The sequence below is a fragment of the Mytilus trossulus genome, chromosome 2 (genome assembly GCF_036588685.1).
Source record: "Mytilus trossulus isolate FHL-02 chromosome 2, PNRI_Mtr1.1.1.hap1, whole genome shotgun sequence".
Taxonomy (NCBI): domain Eukaryota; kingdom Metazoa; phylum Mollusca; class Bivalvia; order Mytilida; family Mytilidae; genus Mytilus; species Mytilus trossulus.
Genome location: NC_086374.1, coordinates 28034047 through 28057502, shown reverse-complemented (window position 1 = coordinate 28057502; position 23456 = coordinate 28034047). Strand labels below are relative to the sequence as shown.

Sequence of the window (23456 nt, the reverse complement as noted above, 5' to 3'; positions counted from 1 at the left end):
ACATTGATCGATGAACCATGAAAATGAGGTTAAGGCCAAATAATACTTGCCAGACAGACATAGACCTCTCAATCATTAAATACACTAAAAATATAGCTGACCTACTGTGTATATTAAAAAAAACCAAGACCAAAACATTAACTTAACACTGAGTAATGAACCATGACAATAAAGTCAAGGTCAAATGCAAATATGAACAGTTCATGCCAACTCTGTAATATACATATCTGATTTACAACATGCTCAGACCAATTATTTTCATAGCAACTCTGTTTTAGTGGTTTGTGAAGGATTTTGCAATATAATGGTGTTAATTTAAATGTGCTTATCAAAAAGACCCTTTCTCAATACCAATAGGACAAATTGCTTTTTGAATTCATGTTTGAGTCTGATGTACTGGTGAATATGCAAGCCCATTGTTAGGGAAAGGTTTGTTATTTTATCAATGAAAATGTTATGAAAGTTTGACCCTACTTCTTAACCTTCTGACAAAGCAACAAAATTGGGCCCCCACTTTTTTTAGAAAAAAATTGCTTGCTTATATAGGGAATCACTGAAGCGTGACTGGAGCCCCTCTTAAGTCAGTCAGTGGGCCCCCACCACTATGTTTGTTTTCAATCTAAGTTTAATATGGTATAAAAAGTGGGCTTTATATAACAATAAATCACATGTTTTTAGATAGATTTTTATACGACCGCAAATTTTGAAAAAATTTTCGTCGTATATTGCTATCACGTTGGCGTCGTCGTCCGAATACTTTTAGTTTTCGCACTCTAACTTTAGTAAAAGTGAATAGAAATCTATGAAATTTTAACACAAGGTTTATGACCATAAAAGGAAGGTTGGTATTGATTTTGGGAGTTTTGGTCCCAACATTTTAGGAATTAGGGGCCAAAAAGGGCCCAAATAAGCATTTCCTTGGTTTTCGCACTATAACTTTAGTTTAAGTTAATAGAAATCTATGAAATTTTGTCACAAGGTTTATGACCACAAAAGAAAGGTTGGGATTGATTTTGGGAGTTTTGGTTTCAACAGTTTAGGAATTAGGGGCCAAAAAAGGGCCCAAATAAGCATTATTCTTGGTTTTTGCACAATAACTTTAGGTTAAGTAAATAGAAATCAATGAAATTTAAACACAATGTTTATGACCACAAAAGGAAGATTGGTATTGATTTTGGGAGTTTAGGTCCCAACAGTTTAGGAATAAGGGGGCAAAAAGGGACCCAAATTAGCATTTTTCTTGGTTTTCGCACCATAACGTTAGTATAAGTAAATAGAAATCTATGAAATTTAAACACAAGGTTTATGACCATAAAAGGAAGGTTGGTATTGATTTTGGGAGTTTTGGTCCCAACAGTTTAGGAAAAAGGGGCCCAAAGGGTCCAAAATTAAACTTTGTTTGATTTCATCAAAATTGAATAATTGGGGTTCTTTGATATGCCGAATCTAACTGTGTATGTAGATTCTTAACTTTTGGTCATGTTTTCAAATTGGTCTACATTAAGGTCCAAAGGGTCCAAAATTAAACTTAGTTTGGTTTTGACAAAAAATGAATCGGTTGGGTTCTTTGATATGTTGAATCTAAAAATGTACTTAGATTCTTGATTATTGGCCCAGTTTTCAAGTTGGTCCAAATCTGGGTCCAAAATTAAACTTTATTTGATTTCATCAAAAATTTAATAAATGGGGTTCTTTGATATGCCAAATCTAACTGTGTATGTAGATTCTTCATTTTTGGTCCCTTTTTCAAATTGGCCTACATTAAGGTCCAAAGGGTCCAAAATTAAACTAAGTTTGATTTTAACAAAAATTAAATTCTTGGGCCTCTTTGATATGCTGAATCTAAACATGTACTTAGATTTTTGATTATGGGCCCAGTTTTCAAGTTGGTCCAAATCAGGATCTAAAATTATAATATTAAGTATTGTGCAATGGCAAGAAATATCTAATTTCACAATATTGTGAAATAGCAAAAAAAAAATTAATTAGAGTTATCTTTCTTTGTCCAGAATAGTAAGCAAGAAATATCTGATTGCAAGATTTTTTTTTAATTGGAGTTATCTTTCTTTGTCCAGAATCAACTTAAATCTTTGTTATATACAATATACAATGTATATTCACTTTTTACTACCAACTGATAAATTTAAATAATCTTTACCATTCAGTGATAACAAGCAGTTTTTTTACATCTTAATATTTTATGATGTATTTAAATGAGTAGTTATTGTTGCAAACTCCATTTGAATATTTTAATTGAGATTAGTTTTGGAATAAGGGAAAGGGGGATGTGATTAAAAAATTGGGTTCAATTTTTCTCATTTGAAATTTCATAAAGAAAAAAGAAAATTTCTTCAAACATTTTTTTGAGAGGATTAATATTCAACAGCATAGTGAATTGCTCTAAGAGAAAACAAAAAAATTAAGTTCATTAGAACACATTCATTCTGTGTCAGAAACCTATGCAGTGTCAACTATTAAATCACAATCCAAATTTAGAGCTGAATCCAGCTTGAATGTTGTGTCCATACTTGCCCCAACCGTTCAGGGTTCAACCTCTGCGGTCGTATAAAGCTACGCCCTGCGGAGCATCTGGTTAATGTTGTATCTTAAAATGCCAATAGTCTATTGAATGTACTTTTTTTTAGAAAAACTTTACAACAAAACGTATCTATTAAGAGAGGAGACTTGATTTCTTTATGTCGCATCTGTAACAAAAGGATGCATGTATAAAACTTCATTACAAACATGCCTAATATGAATAATACAAATTGTGCCATTGCAAACACTCCATGGTCACTTAAGCTGGAGGTTGGCAAGTCTTATATTATCCATGCAGGGATGTTAATCACAGGCACTGAAAACAAGTGCCAAGTAAAGAGTAAAAGTTGGTATTTACAAATCAAATACACTTTATCAGACAATGCATTTTAGATAAAGTAAATATACTAAAATCAATGAAGCATGATTACTAAAGGAATCTCCAAGAAACTCATGTGCATAAAGTCATTTCTAAACAACTTAGTCTTCAGTACAAATAATTTTATTCATGGTCGACTAAAACAAATGAAATAAAAGTGTACAATTTTCCCTTTGATGTACTTTACTACAAAATCATTACTAAAATATCATAAAAATACCATACATATAATAGTGTTAAGCATCAATCAGGAAATTATTAACTAGAATAATATGACTAATCAATCATGAAGACACATCATTTCATTGAAAACAATTGCATCAAAACTTCTTGAAATCAATCCCATTACAGAATTGACATGGGTAATTTTATAGAGGAATTTTACAATGGAGATATAATAAATCAATGATGCAGAAATCCTTGTGCTGAAGTCTGATAAAAAGGATTTTCTTCAAAAGGGCAATTTATTTTGCAATTTATTTAGGATTTGTTTGCTTGATTGTTCTAATGAATTTTCTGTTCATTTTGTTTTAATGAGAAAGCAATGACTTTTATGTCAAATGTATTCCTAATGTTTTTATATGACTTCTTTATTGTTATAAAAAAGAGGTTAAGAGCCATTATCTGGCCTCTAAAATAGCAACAATTCTAAAATTGTTCCAGGTCTTTTAAAAAATATTTTTATCAATAAGATGATATACAGAATCTGCAAGCTTAAGTACACAAAGGTTGCTTGATGTAATAAAGTGACAATTCTACTAAATGTTTTGGGGAAGCTTAGATATGGTCAATGGCCTTACCTAAATGTATATTGTACCACCATTTGTATCTTTGAATAAGACATCTAGTAGCCAACAGATTTTTTGGGTAAAGGCTCAACTAATATCTTATCTAAATATTTAATAACCTGTTCTCAATTTAATTAAGGCTATTTTGTACAGGTATTTGTCTTTATTGATTTTTTATATTATAGTATTAAGGAAAATATTTCTTGCCCAGACAATTGCTATTTATAGCATATTTTGTATTTTTAAATTCAATACAAGATATTTGAAGTCATAAATAAAATCTGAAAAACAAAAAATACTTTCAATGAACAGACAAGTGACTTATGAAAATGTAATGAGCATATTACTGTGATCTGTTTATCAAAACAAAAGTTCTGATTATATTTTATTTCAACTTGAGGATGAAATTTGTTCCCGTAATTATTTCTGTACATGTATATTCATCTTACCATATCATGTAGGAAATGCTTAAAAAGTGATAAATATGGAATATGTAGGTGAAAACTTGCTAAAATTATTTTATCATAGTTGCAAAGATAAATTAAAACATGTGAACAAAAAACCTTAAGATTATATCAACTTTCCCTTCTACTGTCTCATTTAGAGAGCAAAGTTCAGTTTATGAATTTTTAACTTACCATAGGGATTATTAACACCTAAGATAAAAGTCACTTGACAGTTACTGGATCAAGCCTATAACCTCTCCACTTACTACTGCACTAATCAGAAAGAATCCACTAAACATTTTAATTCTCTTTACCTTTAAAGTTTCATCGTGGTTTTTTTATTTAGTTTCCTTTGGTTGCTTACTGAATCATAAGACATAAATATAGTGGAAATAATTTTCTGATTCAACAATGACTGTATACTTTAAGATTCTGGAAAAGTTAATATGAACAGATACCATTTAACCTTCAATTAAACAAATCCCTATCTTGTTCTTAACTTTTCCAAGGTCAAGGCACTATCTTTGCCAAAAGACAGCCAAACACAACCCAACAAAAAGTAAACAATTAATGAGACCTTAATGCAGACACAATCTACAATACATTGATTATGATGATGATAGATGCCTGCATAATGTCCAGTGGCAAATATATATGATTATTGACAACATGTTAATGTGATATGAATAATAACCCTGCTTTGTACTAGGTCGAAACTTCATTGAATACAAGTGATAGAAATTTGGCTTATAAACTTTCAATCCAAGAAATTGCAAACTTCTTATTATCTAGAAAAAGGAAATCAATCATAACCTACATTTTATGTTTGATAATAATGATACATAGTTTTTAAATTCAAAGAATAATCAATTGACTTTTTTAGGGGCATAAAAAATAAATATTGTGGTTTAACTATAACATGATGCCATTAACATGTGAATTTCAACTTCATGGTTATAAATACTAGATGAGTATCTGCACAATAACAATGCCCTCACCTGCAGGAAATAAGATATGAACAGATACCATTTTCACCTCAATAAAACAAACCTCTATCTTATTGTCTTACTAAAATTAAACATTGGTGAACTTCTCATAAGATCAATCAGTTCAATATCTGGAGACAGATAAAATAAAAGTAGAAAACCATTTTGACTAGCGTAATTTTCAACGGTATTTCTAAATAGGTTGGTTGTAATTCCGTCATATCATGTAAACCCAAAATGATGAGAATATTCAGTCTTTATCCAAATAAATTATTAGTCATTATAAGTTGGCAGTAGAACACATAATAAACACATTCCACTTTAACAAGACAAAACATACATTTGGTAAAATCATATGTAGAAAGCAGAAAAGGGCAATAAAAAATACCCAGATATTTTGAAAACAAATTACTTTAAAGAACAGAGGAATAATGTTTCAATTCATGACTAATCTATGTACAAATATGACATATTTTGTGAGGGATGTTTGTATTATGAAATGATTTAAATGGCAGTGTCAATGTTGTAATGTTTCTTGGCCTTTATGTTAGTCCAAATCGTTCTGCTCTTTTCGATTTCTTTGCCTGAAAAATAAAAGAAATATTTACTGCCAAGTCCTTTACAAAAATTTATAACAAAATATTGTCATTTCCACAATATTGGCTGGATATGCTATTTCTAGCATTTATTCTTTCATGAGCACTTTGGCAATAAGAATAATCTTAAAATCAGTTAATCAACTTATAAAAGTACCAGTAACATAAAAAAAGTATAACCCAAATAAATTGGGAATGTGTCCATGGACACAAATGATGCCCATGCTTGCATTTAACATAATAAAGGGACATAACTCAAGAACTGTAAAAGTGATGCTACCCAAATTTGTCCTTTATGGTTATAATCATTGTATATAAGTTTCATACCATTTGGTTGAGGCACACTTAAGTTAGAGAAAAGAAACAAAAAAAATTAGCAATATTTTCATTTGTAAAGGGACATAACTCTAAACAAACCAAAAATGATGCCATCAAAATCAAACTTGAACTGTGTTTTGTAATATGAATTGTGTATAGGTTTAATAAACTTTGGTTGAGGCAAACTAGAGTTAGAGAATGGAATGGAAACTAATTTTGGGACGTTCGTACATAAAGACAGACAAGGATAAAACGTCATGCCCCCTTCACTAAGACGGGGACATAAAAAGAACATTGATTCTGCAGCTTATCCATCTTTAATCTAGACAAGTCAGTGACCAATTAGTATTCCAAATTTATTATAAATTTATTTTTAGAACAAAAATTAAATATCAAGACCCATTACATGAGAGTTTAATTATTGCAAGAAAAACTGCATACAAATAAGGCTATCAAAATTTAAATAAAACTTTTTATCTTTCAATCAACTATCTTGTTGCAATTTATGCAATATAAACACCTGGAAAATTTCAGAATTCATGTTATATGATGTTTACACTTATAAATATTATATTATTACATTTACACTAAATAATATGACATTCTGTTTTGTAATATGTAATTTTAAAATGCACAATAAAGCATGACAGATATAAAATTTGTAAGGGTTCAGCGGAACCCAGTGTCTCGCCTACTTTTGCTGTAAATTCCAGGCTCAACAAAAATGAGGAAAAAAATCTATAAAAATATTCCTCTTGATACTATCTTATGATTGTAAGAAGCTTCTGTCCAAGTTTGGTAAAAATCTAGGATAGTTAATGAATCTAATAAATGTTTTGAAAACTTTAACTGCAGACTGTATGTAATGTTAACTGGAAGAAAATCTAAGTTCATTTAAAAGTAAAATACAGAAAAAATGAAGTAATCTTTTTACAAAATTTACTTCTGGATACTATCTTATGACCATAAATAAGCTTCTATCCAAGTTTTGTACAAACCCAGGATAGTTTAAGAAAGTTATTAAATTTTTAAAAACTTTAACCACAGAGTGAATGTAATGTTTCCCCGCAGAAAAACTAAGTCCATTTAAAAGTAAAATACGGAAAAACTGGATTTAATTTTTTACAAAATTTAATTTTGGATACTATCTTATGATCATAAACAAGCTTCTGTGCAAGTTTGGTACAAACAAAGGATAGTTTAAGAAAGTTATTATAATTCTAAAAACTTGAACCAGAGAGTGAATGTTAGGTTTCCCCGCAGAAAAAAACTAAGTCATAATTCTAAAAACTTTAACCACAGAGTGAATGTTAGGTTTCCCCGCAGAAAAAACTTAGTCCATTTATAAGTAAAATACGAAAAAAATGGAATTTTATTTTTACAAAATTTACTTCTGGATACTATCTTATGATCATAAACAAGCTTCTGTCCAAGTTTGGTAGAAATCCAGTATAGTTTAAGAAAGTTATTAAAATTTCAAAAACTTTAACCATAGAGTGAAAATTTGTGGACAGACAGAATGTAGGATCGCTTAGTCTCGCTTTTTCGACTAAAGTCGAAGGCTCAACAAAAAGGATGACACCAAAGTACACTTTGTGTGCACAAATAATGCATTTGTTAACAACAGCATATAATGCAACATAAGTTCTAGTACCTTTTTTTTTGCAAATTTTGTTACCAGAACAAAAATAGTTCATGGCATCTCATAGTTTATATGGATTTTTACCATGGAACATATTTTATTATCCAAAATATTACCTCATGGTTAAATCTCTAATATACCGTATAGCGGGTTATTTTCGCGGGTGTAAAATTTCGCGATTTTCATTGAATAAGGTATACGAAAAAATTTGGCGGTTATTATTTTAGCGGATTCAACATTTTTAACATTATCTTTGCATGTACACTTTTAAATTGGCGGAATTTATTTTGGCGATTTTGTTCTATCCGCGAAAATAAGCGAAAATTTACACCCCGCGAAAATAACCCGCTATACGGTACCATGTGCTGACATATAAGGGGTTCTCTAATTAAACCATATGAAATGCATTTATGCAGTAAATTGATTCTTTAATACGTCTAAATTAATAAAACTATAAACTGGGTCAATACTCCTTTAAATGGACATCAATTTCTCGCTACATTGAAGACCTGTTGGTGACCTTCTGCTGTTTTTTTTTTTTATTTGGTCGGGTTGTTGTCTCTTTGACACATTCCCCATTTCCATTCTCAATTTTATCAAAGTAAAAAACACAATTATATTTCTAAACTAAAAGTACTTAGCCTTGATTCACGACATAATGCTATTGATATATTAATTAGAATTGATAATAAGTATTGTTTAAAAGAAGAGAGAATTTGAAAAAAAGGTGAGTTTTATGTCCCAACAGTTAAAGCAACAGGTAACCACAATGTTTTTCATTAGATTTAATACCTCAACTTCAGAACTGACGGCTGCAGTACTAATAGCACCAAATCTTTCTTTTCTTTTTAAAATCTTCTCTTGATCTTCACTCTGGATAAGAAAATTCTATAGCTATTAAAAACCTTATAAACTACATTTCTAACATGTTTTCCCTGTATTTAATGCTGATCTGGTTGTCTCCCTTGCTACATGAAACATGCCATCATTTTAGAACAAGTTCTTATTAAACAGGCTTTTTAACCCTTTGAAATGCAATATTTTCTAAAACTTACAAATGTTCATAGTCATACTACTTTAGAGCAATCCCACTTAGATTTAATCACTGGGAGGAACCTTGTTTTCAAATCTTCCCTTTCATTGTTTTAACATGAGTATTGTGTTTCTTAACAAATCTTTTTAAGTCTTAGATTTATGTGTGTAATTAGCCAGTTAAGTTTAATATATCTGAGATTTTAAGTTAAGATCAACACATATTTGACAGACTTTATTATTAATATTGGTAACAGTTTCAACAAATTTCTTATTTGCTTTACTTCATAAAAATGATAATTTCACTATGTATAAGAGGCTAATGTATAATTGTAATGTGGACTAATGAGTCTTGGTAAACCAATTAATAATGATATCCATATTGATGAAGCACAATTCTTAAAGTTCAAATAAAAATGATCCTCATACAGACTTGTACAAAGAATTTATGGAAACCACAAAGTCAAGTTTCATGATATATCTAAACTTAAATCCAAGAGAATGAGAACCCAATAAATTAAATGTTTCTAAAATAATGTGTCATATGGACACAACTTGCAATAATTGCATGTCAAAAACAATTGTTAGTTATTTACTTTACTTAAGGCTGGTGCTACAGATCCACCAAATCGTTCAGCTCTCTGTTTTAATTTCTCTACATCAGCTACCTGCAAATAAAATATTAAACATTAACAAGTCATTTGTTTAATTCTAAAATTGACATTGAGACCAGCTACTGAACATAATTCACCATTATATCAATTATCATTAAACTTGAAAATATCAATTAATACTATAATGACCATATAGTCATATGATTTCAAAATTGACACTTTTAAAAAAAATGCTGTATAAAAAAAATAATATAACTAGGCCTTTTACAATTTTACTAGTAGGCATGCATTGGGCAATATGAACATATAATAAATTATAGACCTTGTTCAGAATAGAACAAAATCTTCTTTACCTTAGATAAAACAGGAGAAACTACACCAAATCTTTCAGCTCTTTGTTTTAATTTATCTGAATCCACCTGGAAAGTAAAACATAATAGAAATTTATTATGTTTTTCCTAATTTCTGTATAAAGTGATCTCAAATTGGAAATAAATTTAAATAATCAAAAACTTTTATTTCATAAAATATTCTTTTCATTTTTGGTTAAATTAAATAAGTTGAATAGACTTCCCTTTCCTGAAGCAAATTTTATGTTTTTTATCAATAATTATTAATATTTATGCGAATAATTTTTATCAGAACAATGTACTGTGAATATAGGTGTATTTTAGGTTGACAAAAACAAATCACTAATTGTTTTCAATTTTTAAAGCTTAAACTCTCTGTTACAGTAGCATATATTGAAGTAAGTGAATTCAGTGACTGCTGGAAATGTTTAAACATGAAACACATTGCTGCAAAAGGGAAAAAGACTACCATTTTTAAACTAACCAAAGAGAATATGAACTAGAGGCTCTAAAGAGCCTGTGTCGCTCACCTTGGTCTATGTGAATATTAAACAAAGGAAGCAGATGGATTCATGACAAAATTGTGTTTTGGTGATGGTGATATGTTTGTACATCTTACTTTACTGAACATTCTTGCTGCTTACAATTATCACTATCTATAATGAACTTGGCCCAGTAGTTTCTGTGGAAAATGTTACCGGTAGTAAAATTTACAAATTTTATGAAAATCGTTTAAAATTGACTATAAAGGACAATAACTCCTTAGGGGGTCAATTGACCATTTTGGTCATGTTGACTTATTTGTAAATCTTACTTTGCTGAACATTATTGCGGTTTACAGTTTATCTCTATCTATAATAATATTCAAGATAATAACCAAAAACAGCAAAATTTCCTTAAAATTACCAATTCAGAGACAGCAACCCAACAACGGGTTCTCTGATTCATCTGAAAATTTCAGGGCAGATAGATCTTGACCTGATAAACAATTTAACCCCATGTCAGATTTGCTCTAAATGCTTTGGTTTTTGAGTTATAAGCCAAAAGCTGTATTTCACCCCTATAGTCTATTTTTAGCCGTGGCGGCCATCTTGGTTGGTTTGGCGGGTCACGCCACACATTTTTTAAACTAGATACCCCAAAGATGATTGTGGCCAAGTTTGGGTTAATTTGGCCCAGCAGTTTCAGAGGAGAAGATTTTTGTAAAAGATATATAAAATTTACGAAAAATGGTTAAACATTGACTTTAAAGGGCAATTTCTCCTAAAGGGGTCAACTGACCATTTTGGTCATGTGGATTATTTGTAAATCTTATTTTGCTGAACATTATTGCTGTTTACAGTTTATCTCTATCTATAATAATATTCAAGATAATAATCAAAAACAGCAAAATTTCCCTAAAATTACCAATTCAGGGGCAGCAACCCAACAATGGGTTGGTTGATTCATCTGAAAATTTCAGGGCAGATAGATCTTGACCTGATAAACAATTTTACCCCATGTCAGATTAGCTCTAAATGCTTTGGTTTTTGAGTTATAAGCCAAAAACTGTATTTTACCCCTATGTTCTATTTTTAGCCATGGTGGCCATCTTGTTTGGTTTGGCGGGTCACGCCACACATTTTTAAAACTAGATACCCCAATGATGATTGTGGCCAAGTTTGGTTTAATTTGGCCCAGTAGTTTCAGAGGAGAAGATTTTTGTAAAAGTTAACGACGCCGGATGACGACGACGATGCCGGACGCCGGACGCCAAGTGATGAGAAAAGCTCACTTGGCCCTTCGGGCCAGGTGAGCTAAAAATTAAGATAAGCACTAATGATATTTTCAGCTTAAAATTTAGAAGCCTGGGCCACTGGTCTCTGCTAATCTTTTCCCTCTAACAAGTTAATGTCAACCACTGAAACCTATTTCTTCCAGGTTATATTCTTTAAACAATATACGTACCGATTATCAGGTTATCTGCATGTTGATATCGTAAAATATCAGCTGCGAGACATAATATGAAGTTTTTTGTCGAGTGAGCGTAGCGAACGAGATCAAAAAGCCTTCATATTATGTCAAGCAGCTGATATTTTACAATATCAATATGCAGATAATCTGATAATCAATTTAATGGGCTATATTTGCGTGTTTAAGAAGTGTTTTCTTTGTTTCACCAGCATACAAAAGATGACCTGATAAGTTCGGGTCAAAGTTATTAACGTCGGTTCAAACATTATGACGTCGCTGATATGTCCGGGTCAAAGTTATTAAGGCCGGGTCAACGTATTTGACGTCACAAAGACATGATACGGAATAATATCAAGAGCTGAACAGAGTGATATAGACAGTGGGACGACCGATAAAGGTACTTACTGAAACATCTCCAACGATTTTTGCCGATGATATGTTTGAAGTTTTTTCTGACAAACCAAATCTATAAAAATAATTAAAAACATTATTATGAAAATGTTTAAATCCATTAAGAAGTAAATTAGTAAATCTGAAATAAACTAGAGGCTCTCAAGAGCCTGTGTCGCTCACCTGTTACTGTATTTACTGATGTCGGTCATCTTGGTTGGTAGGTGGGGTCATTAGACACTTTTTTTAAATAGATACCATAGTGATGATTGTGGCCACATTTAGTTTAATATGGCCCATAGTTTTAGAAAAGAAGATTTTTGTACAAGTTACAAAAATGACGAAAATTTGTTCAAAATTGACTATAAAGGGCAATAACTCCTTAAGGGGTACTCTTACAATTTTTATCATGTTGATTTATTTGTAGATCCTACTTTGCTGAACAAAATTGCTGTTTACAGTTTATCTCTATCTATAATTGTATTCAAGATAATAACCAAAAACTGCAAAATTTCCTTAAAATCACCAATTTTAGGGCAGCAACCCATTAACGAGTTGTCAGATTCATCTGAAAATTTGCGAGAGGATAGATCTTATTCTGATGGACATTTAAATCTTAAAAGATTTGCCCTAAATGTCTTAGTTTTAAAGATATAAATCAAAAACTGCATTTTACCACTATGTTCTAATTTTAGCCATGTCGGCCATTTTGTTTGGTAGGCGGTGTCATCAGACACATTTTTCAAACTATATACCACAATGATAATTATCGCCAAGTTTGGTTTAATTTGGCCATGTAGTTTCAGAGAAGAAGATTTTTGTACAAGTTACAAAAACTGACGAAAATTTGTTAAAAATTGACTATAAAGGGCAATAACTCCTTAAGGGGTTGACTGACAATTTTGGTCATGTTGACTTATTTGTAGGTTTTACTTTGCTGAACATTATTGCTGTTACAGTTTATCTCTATCTATAATAGTATTCAAGATAATAACCAAAAACTGCAAAATTTCCTTAAAATCACCAATTCAGGGGCAGCAACCTAACAACGGGTTGTCCGATTCATCTGAAAATTCTAGGGCAGATAGATCTTGACCTGATTAACAATTTTACCCCATGTCAGATTTACTCTAAATGTTTTGGTTTCAAAGATATAAGCCAAAATATACATTTTACCCCTGTGTTCTATTTTTATCCATGGCGGCCATCTCGGTTGGATGGCCAGGTCACCGGACACATTTTTTAAACTAGATACCCCAAGGATGATTGTGGCCAAGTTTGGTAAAATTTGGCCCAGTAGTTTCAGAGGAGAAGATTTTTGTAAAAGTTTACGGACGACGGACGACGGACGCAGGACGACGGACGCCAAGTGATGAGAAAAGCTCACTTGACCTTTCAGGTCAGGTGAGCTAAAAATGGTACTATTGCCAATGAGACAACTCTCTTCCAGAAATCTAATAACTTAGAAGCTAGCAACTACAGAACATGGAACAGCCTTCACCATGCAAAATTCAAACCTCATAGCAAGCTATACAAATCCCTCAAATGTCAAAATTGTTAAACATTTCAAACAAGAAAACTTATACCTAATGTTCAAACAAATAAACTAGAAAAAATATGACAAAGAGCAACATAATAAGGATAAAATACAGGATTCTGTCTTTGGACAAGAACATTTAGAATGTGACAGAGTAAAACATGTAATGCATGGGGAAGTGTGCATGTGTGCAAGAAAATATAAAATATTTGAAACACATGATTTTAGACATGTATAGAAGTCTGAAAAAAAATTTAATTTAATCAATTATTAACACTTTAAAAGAAGTCTACAAGAATACATTACCTTTCTGCTCTAAGTTGTTTCTTGGCTTCAGCACTAACAGCACCAAATTTTTCTGCCCTGCTTTTTAACCTCTAAAAGATAAAGTATTTGTATGAGTACCAATCACCTTAAATGGATGAAAGTGTTACATTTTACCACATTTAATTTTCAACTTTTAAAGAAGTTATTCCCCTTCCTTAGGAATAAAATCAATTATTTTCAAATAAGCAAAAATGTACATATTTTTTAGTGAACATTTTTTTTTTATATACTTTTCTGATTTTGTTTATTTAATACCCTGCCCTTTAGGTAATTTGTTTGTTGTTGTAAAACTTTGGAATCACCACAGATATAGAATTACTAAATACATGTTTTGATAATTTTGTAATAACTTATCCAAGTTGACCAGTCTGACTAATCAACAATGTTCATTATCAAATACTGATGTCTTCCCTATCAAATGATGTCTTAAATTCCTCACTTAAGGGCATACGATACAGTTACAGGGGAGGTAATGACGTTGCTAACGTAAAATGTTATTTTCGCGACGTCAAACTGTGACATATCGGGAAAAGATGCATATTTTTACTGATTTTTATCATTCAAACTGATTTAATTTGAAAACGAGTTCATGGACCCTCATTTTTCAAAACAGCAATTTGTTTCATTTTGCAGGGAGATTATGTGACCAAAATTTTATAAAACTGTAAATAGAGGATTTTTTTTAATTTTGATAAACATGCAGCAAAAAAATGACATATTTTCCACAATTCATGAACATTTGATAAATATGAGTTATTTCTGAATAAAAAAATGCATATTTTTTTTAGGATACTTATAAAATACAGAAATTGCCGATTATTTAACAAAAACAATTTGTGTTTATCTTTTATAACAAAAAAGTTATGTCTCTCTTTCGAAAAAGAAATTACGGCCACGAATCTGAATTTTGAGCAAATATACAAAATTTCGACCTCATTTTACTCAAAAAGTAGCACATGAAGGTATATTTTTTATTACATATTTGATTTTATCATGTAAAAAATAGCCTATATGCAAATTTTCACGAACTTGTAAATACAGGATCAAAACTGTATCGTATGCCCTTAAGTCTTTTATTCATATGGTGAACATAAGTTCACAAAAAAAACTAAAGTCCATGACTTGCTAAGGACAACATGAAACCTAAAAATTATTATACCGATAAATGAAAACAAGAAGTTGCACAATGTCATCCCATTAAAAAGATTCTGAGAAGTTTCATTGAAGCATGATCAGGGGTTAAGGAGGAGCAGCAGAACAAATGTGTGCCATAGTGAGCAGGTATAGCTATGTCCATGTCTATGTCATGCCAATTAAAACCCTAAGATCCTTCAGATGAAGACATGAAATATGAGGTGTAAAATATTATCATGTGAATAAGATTCTGTGAAAGTTGTCAAGTAGTTTGGTAAAACATAAGTAGTCTAAAAAGATAAAGGAACTATTGGACAGGTTCCTCATCAATATACAGTGCCTGCTTTACATACATGTATTGGAGATTCATAGAAAGAAGGGGTGATAATACGCCGATTTAGAATCTAAAGCATTCTGGGTAATATTTCCAAAAGCATACATCGAAATGTTGTGATTGGTTTAAAAAGTGATGAAGAATAGAAGTTCAACCAATGATGTAACGTAATTTTCATTTTGGTGTACGAACAATAGGATTACAAATTCTAAAAAGGCTAATTCCTAGACCAATAAAAGCTTTCGTCAAATTATTTTAAGAAATATCTATTATTGGCCTTATAAACACGAGACATCATTTAGACAAGAATCAATAATAACATACTATTTTTTTTTTATTTGCTTTTGGTTAAATACTAAGAAACTTTTGAGCTCAGTCAGGGAAAAATCTACTAATGTCAATCTGTGTGGACTTTTAAACTGGCAACAAAATGGATGAGCTGGCGTTTTTTCTGGCTCCAACTTTTTGGGAGCCAGAGCAGCCCCTGGTAGTGCTTATTTTCTACAAAACATCTCAGTTTAACCAAGTGTGAAGTGTGGGTCAACTTATTAACAGTAGGTCTAATATAAAGACATAGGTAAATAAGTCTAGACCACAGATGTTTAGGTAAAGTTCATATACAAAGGTGTGATACAATAAGTTTAAGAAAAGCTGATGAAGGTGATATATGAACATAGAAGAATAATAACATACTTAACTTCGCTATGTTTGCATGATAACAATCATTTGATCATATAAATTTACCAATTATGAAAAGTTTAAAGAACATGCTTGAGATATATCTTATATGGTCTTTAAATTTTCCTGGGGAACGACCTTTTAATTTTGTCACCTTGTTTGCAATTCAATACTGAAATTAGGATGGTTGTATAGACTTTTAATTGTTCTGAGGGCAAGTAGTTTTTCATTATTACTTTTTTTGCCTAGAATACCCAGATAATCACTAATAGTCACTAGCAAACATATTAACATCATTTCTATATGATTATTTTCTTTGATAAGTTCTTATAAATCCTCATTCATATATTTAAATATATTTGTTTTCACCAAGCAATTTACATAAAAAGGTCAGTCATTTTCAATTTCATTACCAATAAGAAATTAACTATCATACTTTAGTTCTATATATATATATATATAATAGTCACCTCTGCATCTGAAAATCCTGATAAAGAGATCTTCTTTGGTTTACCATTTTCTATGGAATCTTTACTTGAGCTATGAATTATAAAGCATAAATATTTCATTGACAAATAAAGAACAACTATGTTACACTACAATGCAATTTTCAAAAAGAAAAAGAAAATTTCAAAGGGGCATTACTCTTTAAAAATAATTGGTTGGCACAATTTTTTAAAATATCAGAGACATTACTGATATAAACCTATAATATAAATTTCATAAAATTGGATATATTGTAGTGTGTTGTTCTAGGGTGCTATAAACAGTTTCGTACTAAAAACTAGGTGTTATTCCCCGTCTTAAAGTAACCATGGAGGGAAACCCCTGTTTATTTACTTACTTGGTGAAAAAGGATCATGTTTTTTGTATATGATTGTAAAGATTAGTTAATTAGCTTTCAATTAAAACAGGTTGAATGGTTGAAATAATTTTAAAAATTATATTAAATATACATGTTTCGAGGGGAGACAACACTGTAAACAGTCTGTTTTTTTAGCAGTGAAAATTGAAAACTTATTTGCAGCCACTGTAGCTCTTTTCGGAGCAGGAAACCGTACCCTGAAACAAGATTTTTTTGAAAGGCCAGGTAAAAACCTACAAAATTCATACAGTTTTGATTATGAAAAATGTGCATCTATCATGTCTTCATGGGTGTGCACATGACCTGATTTCAAGTTTTTTATGTTAAAATTTTGCTTTTTTTCCCCCATGTTCATTGGATGAAATTTTTATATAATATATTAAAAGTACACATTATTTTTATTTCATTATAAACTAGAGAACATTCTGATTCCAGTGATATCTAGTTTTATACAAGTATCTTTATTAATCAGTCCACCAGTAAGGGTCACATATGCATGGTCCCTCAAAACATGACGTCATAGAAAAAAACTGTTGATTGCACCCCTATTGTGACATTAAGCTTCACAATCTGGTGTATATTCATATCCACATAAAAAGATGCAGTATGATTACAAATGAGATCCTCCACCAGAGACCACATGATGTAGAAGTAAGCAACTATCAGTCACAGTAGTGTATAACCTTCAGCAATGAGCAAAACAAATGCCCCAGAGAAAGCTACATTTAAAATCAAGGTGTAAACAAGACAAACACAGATATAGGATTAGTTGCTCGCAGTAACATCTTATTTTCTCTTGCAATACAACATTTTATTTTACTTTATTGTACATATTTCTTCGATTGAAACAATATATAAATACATGACATATAACATTGCATCGTTTCTTTTTCCTCAGCAATACCTCCAACGCCTGTACATACAATAAACATAGCAGCAACTGCATATATACCTATGTGACCAACTTCAATTCGACGTAACTGCGAGCACCTTTGATACTAATACATTTAAATGCCAAACTTTATATAGTACCATTAAACCCCACCCGTAAAAACCGACAAAACTTTCCTCGTGCCTTCTGCACCTGACATCAAACTTTATAAATAGTACATACTGTTACAAATCCAGTATCCCTAATAGTTCCCATCTATAAATAATTACTACAAATAGCAAACCAGAAAAACCCAATTTCAAACGAAATAAAATACATGTATAAAAGGCCCCAAAAAGACACATTTTTACACATTTAAATAATGTCTTTCCATCAACTGAAAGCAACATCGTTTGTGAAAAGATGTCAGGAACCATGTTATTTACCTCTCAGGAACTGTTTTAGATTCAGTTATCTCTAATTTGTCCTCGGTCAAGGTCATATCATCATCTACCTCCTCTTCCTCCTCCTCTTCTTGGAGAACTACCTGTTCTACCTGAAATTAATTATCATTCATGCGAAAAGTTTAATTGATTTTCTAGGTAAACAGTAATGCAGAGAAATCTTTATTTCATTAGTATTTTTGTTAATGATTGATACAAGAAGCTTAGGTTTTTTAGATTTAGAAAAGGACTTTGATGCTTTGACCTACAAGTCACCAAAGCCTTTTCCTTGTCATTACTCAGATCAAACAAATTCAAAGGTCACCAGAGTACTAGTATATGTATGACCATTATTCCTTATTCCTACATATCAATGTACCTTGACCTATAATGGTTTACTTTTATAAATTGTTATTTGGATGGAGAGTTGTCTCATTGGCACTCATACCACATCTTCCTATATTAATGAAAAGTAACAACAAAACAAGTTAATCCCACTCATGATCTGATAAAATGTTCTAAATTGGTCAAATATATGTACAGGTGTTATGTTGTAGACTTAATTTTTACTTAGTTATAATTCTATCTTATACTTGTATTATATTGTAGCCTTGATTCTATGAAAAGGTGTGTTATATTGTAAGCCTTAATTTTATCCTATACATGTGTTATAATATTGCCTTAATTCTATCCTATATATGAAATATATTGCAGCTTTGATTCTGTCCTATATATCTATTATATTGTAAGCCTTAATTTTATCTTATACATGTATTATATTGTAAGCCTTATTTCTATCCTTGCATGCATTAAGTTGTAGCCTAAATTCTATCCTATACATGTATTACGGCGTTTTGCATTTGCCACGATTTTTTTTGCAGGTAAATTACAGGTGAATAGATATAAGAAGATATGGTATGAGTGCAAATGAGAGAACTCTCCATCAGAGTCGTGTTATTTTTCATTTATCATTTTAGACCTCTTCCAATTAGCCATTTGTGCAGATGTAATGAATTGTCAATCATAACATGTATATATAACTGTTGTCCCCTGCTCACTACGGAGAGACGAAAGAAGGCCTACAAGATACACCTCCAGACTTTTTCCTTGACAGTACCCGTAGTTCTTGAACCTCTGTCTTTCGGACATCTGCCACATGTTTATGCTCGATCAGTGGTTTGACAATAGAATCTGTGGTGACTCTGGCTTTGCACGATAGGTATGGCCCTCGATGATTAAAGAATTGACTCCTCGGCTCGTTTCATTGTGTAATATGTCCATCATGTTACAACGAAGTTCCATAACAATATGAATGAAAATTAACATAAACATAAATGAACAACAGTAAAAACCAGATTTTATCAATGGTATAGTACAGTACATGTACAAGTATTAACTAACCTGTAAATTTAATGAGAGCAAATATAAAATCTGTGCAAATGAAAAAATGAAATCGCCGCAATTGAAAAAATGAAAATTTTCAAAATCGGCGCAAATGTCATATGCCCATGTATTATATTGTGAGCCTTATTTCTATCCTATGCATATATTAAGTTGTAGCCTTAATTCTATCCTATAAATGTATTAATCTTTGTAGTCTTAATTCTTACCACTTCTTCAGTTTCTTCTAGCTCTTCTGTTTCTGTAAATCATATAAAAACAATTTCTTATTAAATTATTAAAGATCTGAAAAGTAAACAGTTCAATTCATATAATATCTAGTAAAACATCTGTTTAAGTTATTGTATATATACATAAACTCATTGTTTAAATGGAGACTAGCAACGAGAACTATAAACAAATTAACATATGTTTTCAGAGTTCGCCAAAATGGGCAGTCCTGTCGGTCAAAATAAGGCTCAGACCAGTATTTTGAAAGCTATTGCCAGTTCTAATGACCGATGTTAATTGGCCGGTGCAGTGCTTTTTTTATTAGTAATTAGTTGAACCCAACTAATTTAGTATGTGTTTACATCAGTCATGAGATGAACCTGCTCCTAATTTCTGGCACTGGTTTCCTAGTATAAACAAACTGAAACCAAAGTGGCTATCTACAAGTGGCTTGCTGAATGTGTCCATGTAGCCATCCCAGGCAAACAATCGGCGATTGAACCCTTCAATGAAGATATCAAATTCTGAGAAAGTGATTCAGATGATCAAAAGGATAGCGAATATGACTTTAATTAAGAACAAAATTTTTCTGTGGCTGTGAAAAATAAAACCGTTATATTGATAAAGTTATTGTTCGATAAAATTTGTCATTATTTTCATTTCAGTATCAAATTGACAGAATTTTTAGGACTGGCTAAAATTTTGCAGGACTGACAAATAATCTGGCTTACTTGGTTGCATGACCAATGGGTCAAAAATTGTTTTTGTAAACTCTGATGTTTTTCTTGTTAAAACATTAATATAAGTGAAATGGTCAAATGACAAGTTCACTTTAAGCAGCCAGTTTGGAAAAAAATCATCAAAATAAGATAGTGCCCTAGAAAAGGATGATAACATGCTTTATATTCTAATTTTTTAAAATGTAAATTGTTTGGTAAGAGTTACTTTACTTATATTGAAATTTATCTAAAAACTGCAGTTTTTATCATTTTACCTGAAAATATTCAATGTTCTTCATCTTTCATACACATACCTTCTAATTCCATGGCATCTTTTAATCTCTTTAATAACTCTGGTTTAGTTCCAGATACAGTCAAACCTTTCTCTTTTAATTTTTCTTTCAAATCAGCTACCTGTAACAGAAAAATATTTAACTAACAACTATTAAGATACACTAGCCTACATTTATTAGAGCAATGTATCCTATTTCAATGCAATGTACAAATTGAAGAAGGATGGGTCAAGTAAGCTAAACAATAAATTTTTACCAATCATCAATCAGTCTAAAAGAGGGACATAACCCCTTACATCTAACTAATAAATCTCATTTCAGTGAAGTTTAAATCTTGCAAAATAATACTACTTTATTAAAAAGCTTTTTACAGAATTAACCATCTTTCACCGGTGCTGCTTCCTTGATATTAGGATCTCAATCATCCTCAACTTTGGGCCTAATATCTATCTATCTGTATATATCTTCTGCCAATTAAGGCACACCTCCTGGAACCCAGATTACGTTAGATAAAAACACTGAATATCCTCCACCTATTTACTGTAAATCCATAAAAATTATTTACACTGATAAAAGTTCTTTATCCACACATAAAATAATTGTGTCCGATCTTAAAATATAAAATTTATATTGTAAAATTGCATTCTAGATATGTATACATTGCATAGAGGTGATCTGACAAAACTATTGAAATAACTTATGTTTAATGCCGCATTTTCTTTTCTTTTTCTTAGGCATAATGTTCAGTAGTTCGTATAGCTTATGGTGCAATCTATATATAAGATGTCTACACAGTGGTTCTAAATGAATGCTAATGTCATTAAAAAGCTCCATATGTGCCGAGGTGAAACAGTAGTCATAAGGATTCACTATGAAAGTGAGAAGATCTACTTCTACAGACAGACTATATTTAGCAAATATCAAGCTACAGGTGTTGGTGATCATTTCAAGAATATCTCTACATATATATTCTAGCTGGGTACAGCCTAGCAGAAAATGAGCAAGTGTCTCTTCACTGCAGTTGCTTAGCATACAGACAACATCTATTTTGTTTTGATTAAAGGCGGCTCAATTTGTTTGAAGAATGTATGTACCAATTGTAATTTTTAATCGAACTGGTATCTTCCCAATATCTTTGTTGTTTACATCTACAGTTCTTGCTATAGGATGACATTGTCCTATCTTATAACTCATTTCCAGATATGATAGTGTTTGATAGATACAATTTAGATTCATCATTAATACGTTTTTTCCAATAGCTATTAACCTTTGTTGATATTAATTTTTTCCACAGGAATTGGATAATGGAGTAATAAGAAAACTGTACCAATCATCAATGTCATTTTCAGACATAGCTTTTATATCTCAATGAACCAACTATTGCTTTTCACATTTTTATTACTGAGCTGTTTCTCTGCAATTCTCGATTCCATTGAATTCTTCCCTGATCTACATATATTGCCAAACAAAGTGAATGCCCTTATATGATTTTCAACAGTCTGCTGGTAGTTGACCTGAGTTTTAACTAAACTGATTGCCAAACCAGATCATATTAATTTTCGCCATGTAGCTACATGTATATAGAGATTTCCTTGCTTTTTAAAGATTTTCCTCAATTGTGGTAGATGCAGAATCTTTAAATGCTCTCCGAGTGCCAGTATAACGGGCTAGCTTTGAAAAAATATTTACATTTTCAACAATTGTCACATGGCATTGTTGATGGTCGTAATACACCTAATCTCAGCTCACTACTTAGTACTAATGACCTCTTTTTTCGGCGGCATGACCAAACAGGAAGTTGAGTAAATGACTGTTTTCCTGAATTGGACTAAATAGCCATAAGGTGTATGGGGGTACTTTCATGACTAATAAAGGTAAAAATTCTTGCCAAATGATGTTAAGGGTAATCTTAGGTGCATGATTATGATAAAACTGACACTTTCTATGAGACCATAAAACAATTGACTGATTTTAACAAATCATGTTATATGTTATCCAAAAAAAGAAAATTATTTGAAACCTCCGTCTTCGACGAATCACAATGAGGTTAATTTGATGAATCACAATAAAATTTCAACCAATTTGATGATTGTTATGTGTACAGTAGCCGAAAATGACCGTTTGACACCTGACAGTATAGGGCATTCCTACCCTCATTGATTGTCATACAAATTATTTTTTTAATCATCGAGTAAAGGCCAGTATTGGTACCTTCGACGTTACGATACAGATTCCATGAACAATTCAACCAAGGATTTGTATAGTGACAAACATGACATACTGAACCAAGTGAACCCCCATCAATTCTCGCCATATGAGAATAGTTTTTATCGTGATTAATTTTGACATTATTCTTTTTAACGCATTATGTTTATGATTGTGGAGAAACTTATTTCAAAAACCTTCAAAGTGCTCAAGTCTTCCATCGTGTCAATCTCCCATACAGACAGAGTTATCGTCCTTTCCTCCTCAATCTGAGGATTGAGAAGGAAAGGACGATAACTCTGTCTGTATGGGAGATTGCCATCGTGTTTTTTTCTTATTTTTAAACCGGAAATCACAATTTTAAACTTCCGCCCATAATCGGGGAAAACTAGAAAAAGATCCGGACT

General features: G+C 31.3%; 1 protein-coding gene across 1 annotated transcript; it reads right to left on the bottom strand.

The window, feature by feature from the left end:
• Window positions 1-3595: 3595 nt before the first annotated feature.
• Window positions 3596-23432, bottom strand: LOC134706911 (SAP domain-containing ribonucleoprotein-like). Its single transcript, XM_063566271.1, has 12 exons — window positions 23377-23432; window positions 23247-23275; window positions 20866-20965; window positions 19832-19863; window positions 18225-18334; window positions 16513-16582; window positions 13876-13946; window positions 12048-12108; window positions 9693-9758; window positions 9322-9393; window positions 8486-8566; window positions 3596-5721 (listed from the first exon to the last, which is right to left on the bottom strand). The coding sequence occupies exons 2-12, from the start codon at window positions 23268-23270 to the stop codon at window positions 5680-5682; spliced, it is 729 nt and encodes a 242-aa protein (XP_063422341.1). The 5' UTR covers window positions 23271-23275; window positions 23377-23432; the 3' UTR covers window positions 3596-5679.
• Between the last annotated feature and the right edge of the window lie 24 nt (window positions 23433-23456).

Bases quoted from the DNA above. Each gene is read 5' to 3' on its own strand.
- LOC134706911 (XM_063566271.1), bottom strand. From the start codon at position 23,270: ATGGAAGACTTGAGCACTTTGAAG. The intron at 8,567-9,321 runs GTAAATAACTAA...TTTCTTATCCAG, and splicing joins TAGCACCAGCCTTAAGTAAA to AGTGAAGATCAAGAGAAGAT. The intron at 5,722-8,485 runs GTATTAAATCTA...TTTATTTTTCAG, and splicing joins CCGTCAGTTCTGAAGTTGAG to GCAAAGAAATCGAAAAGAGC.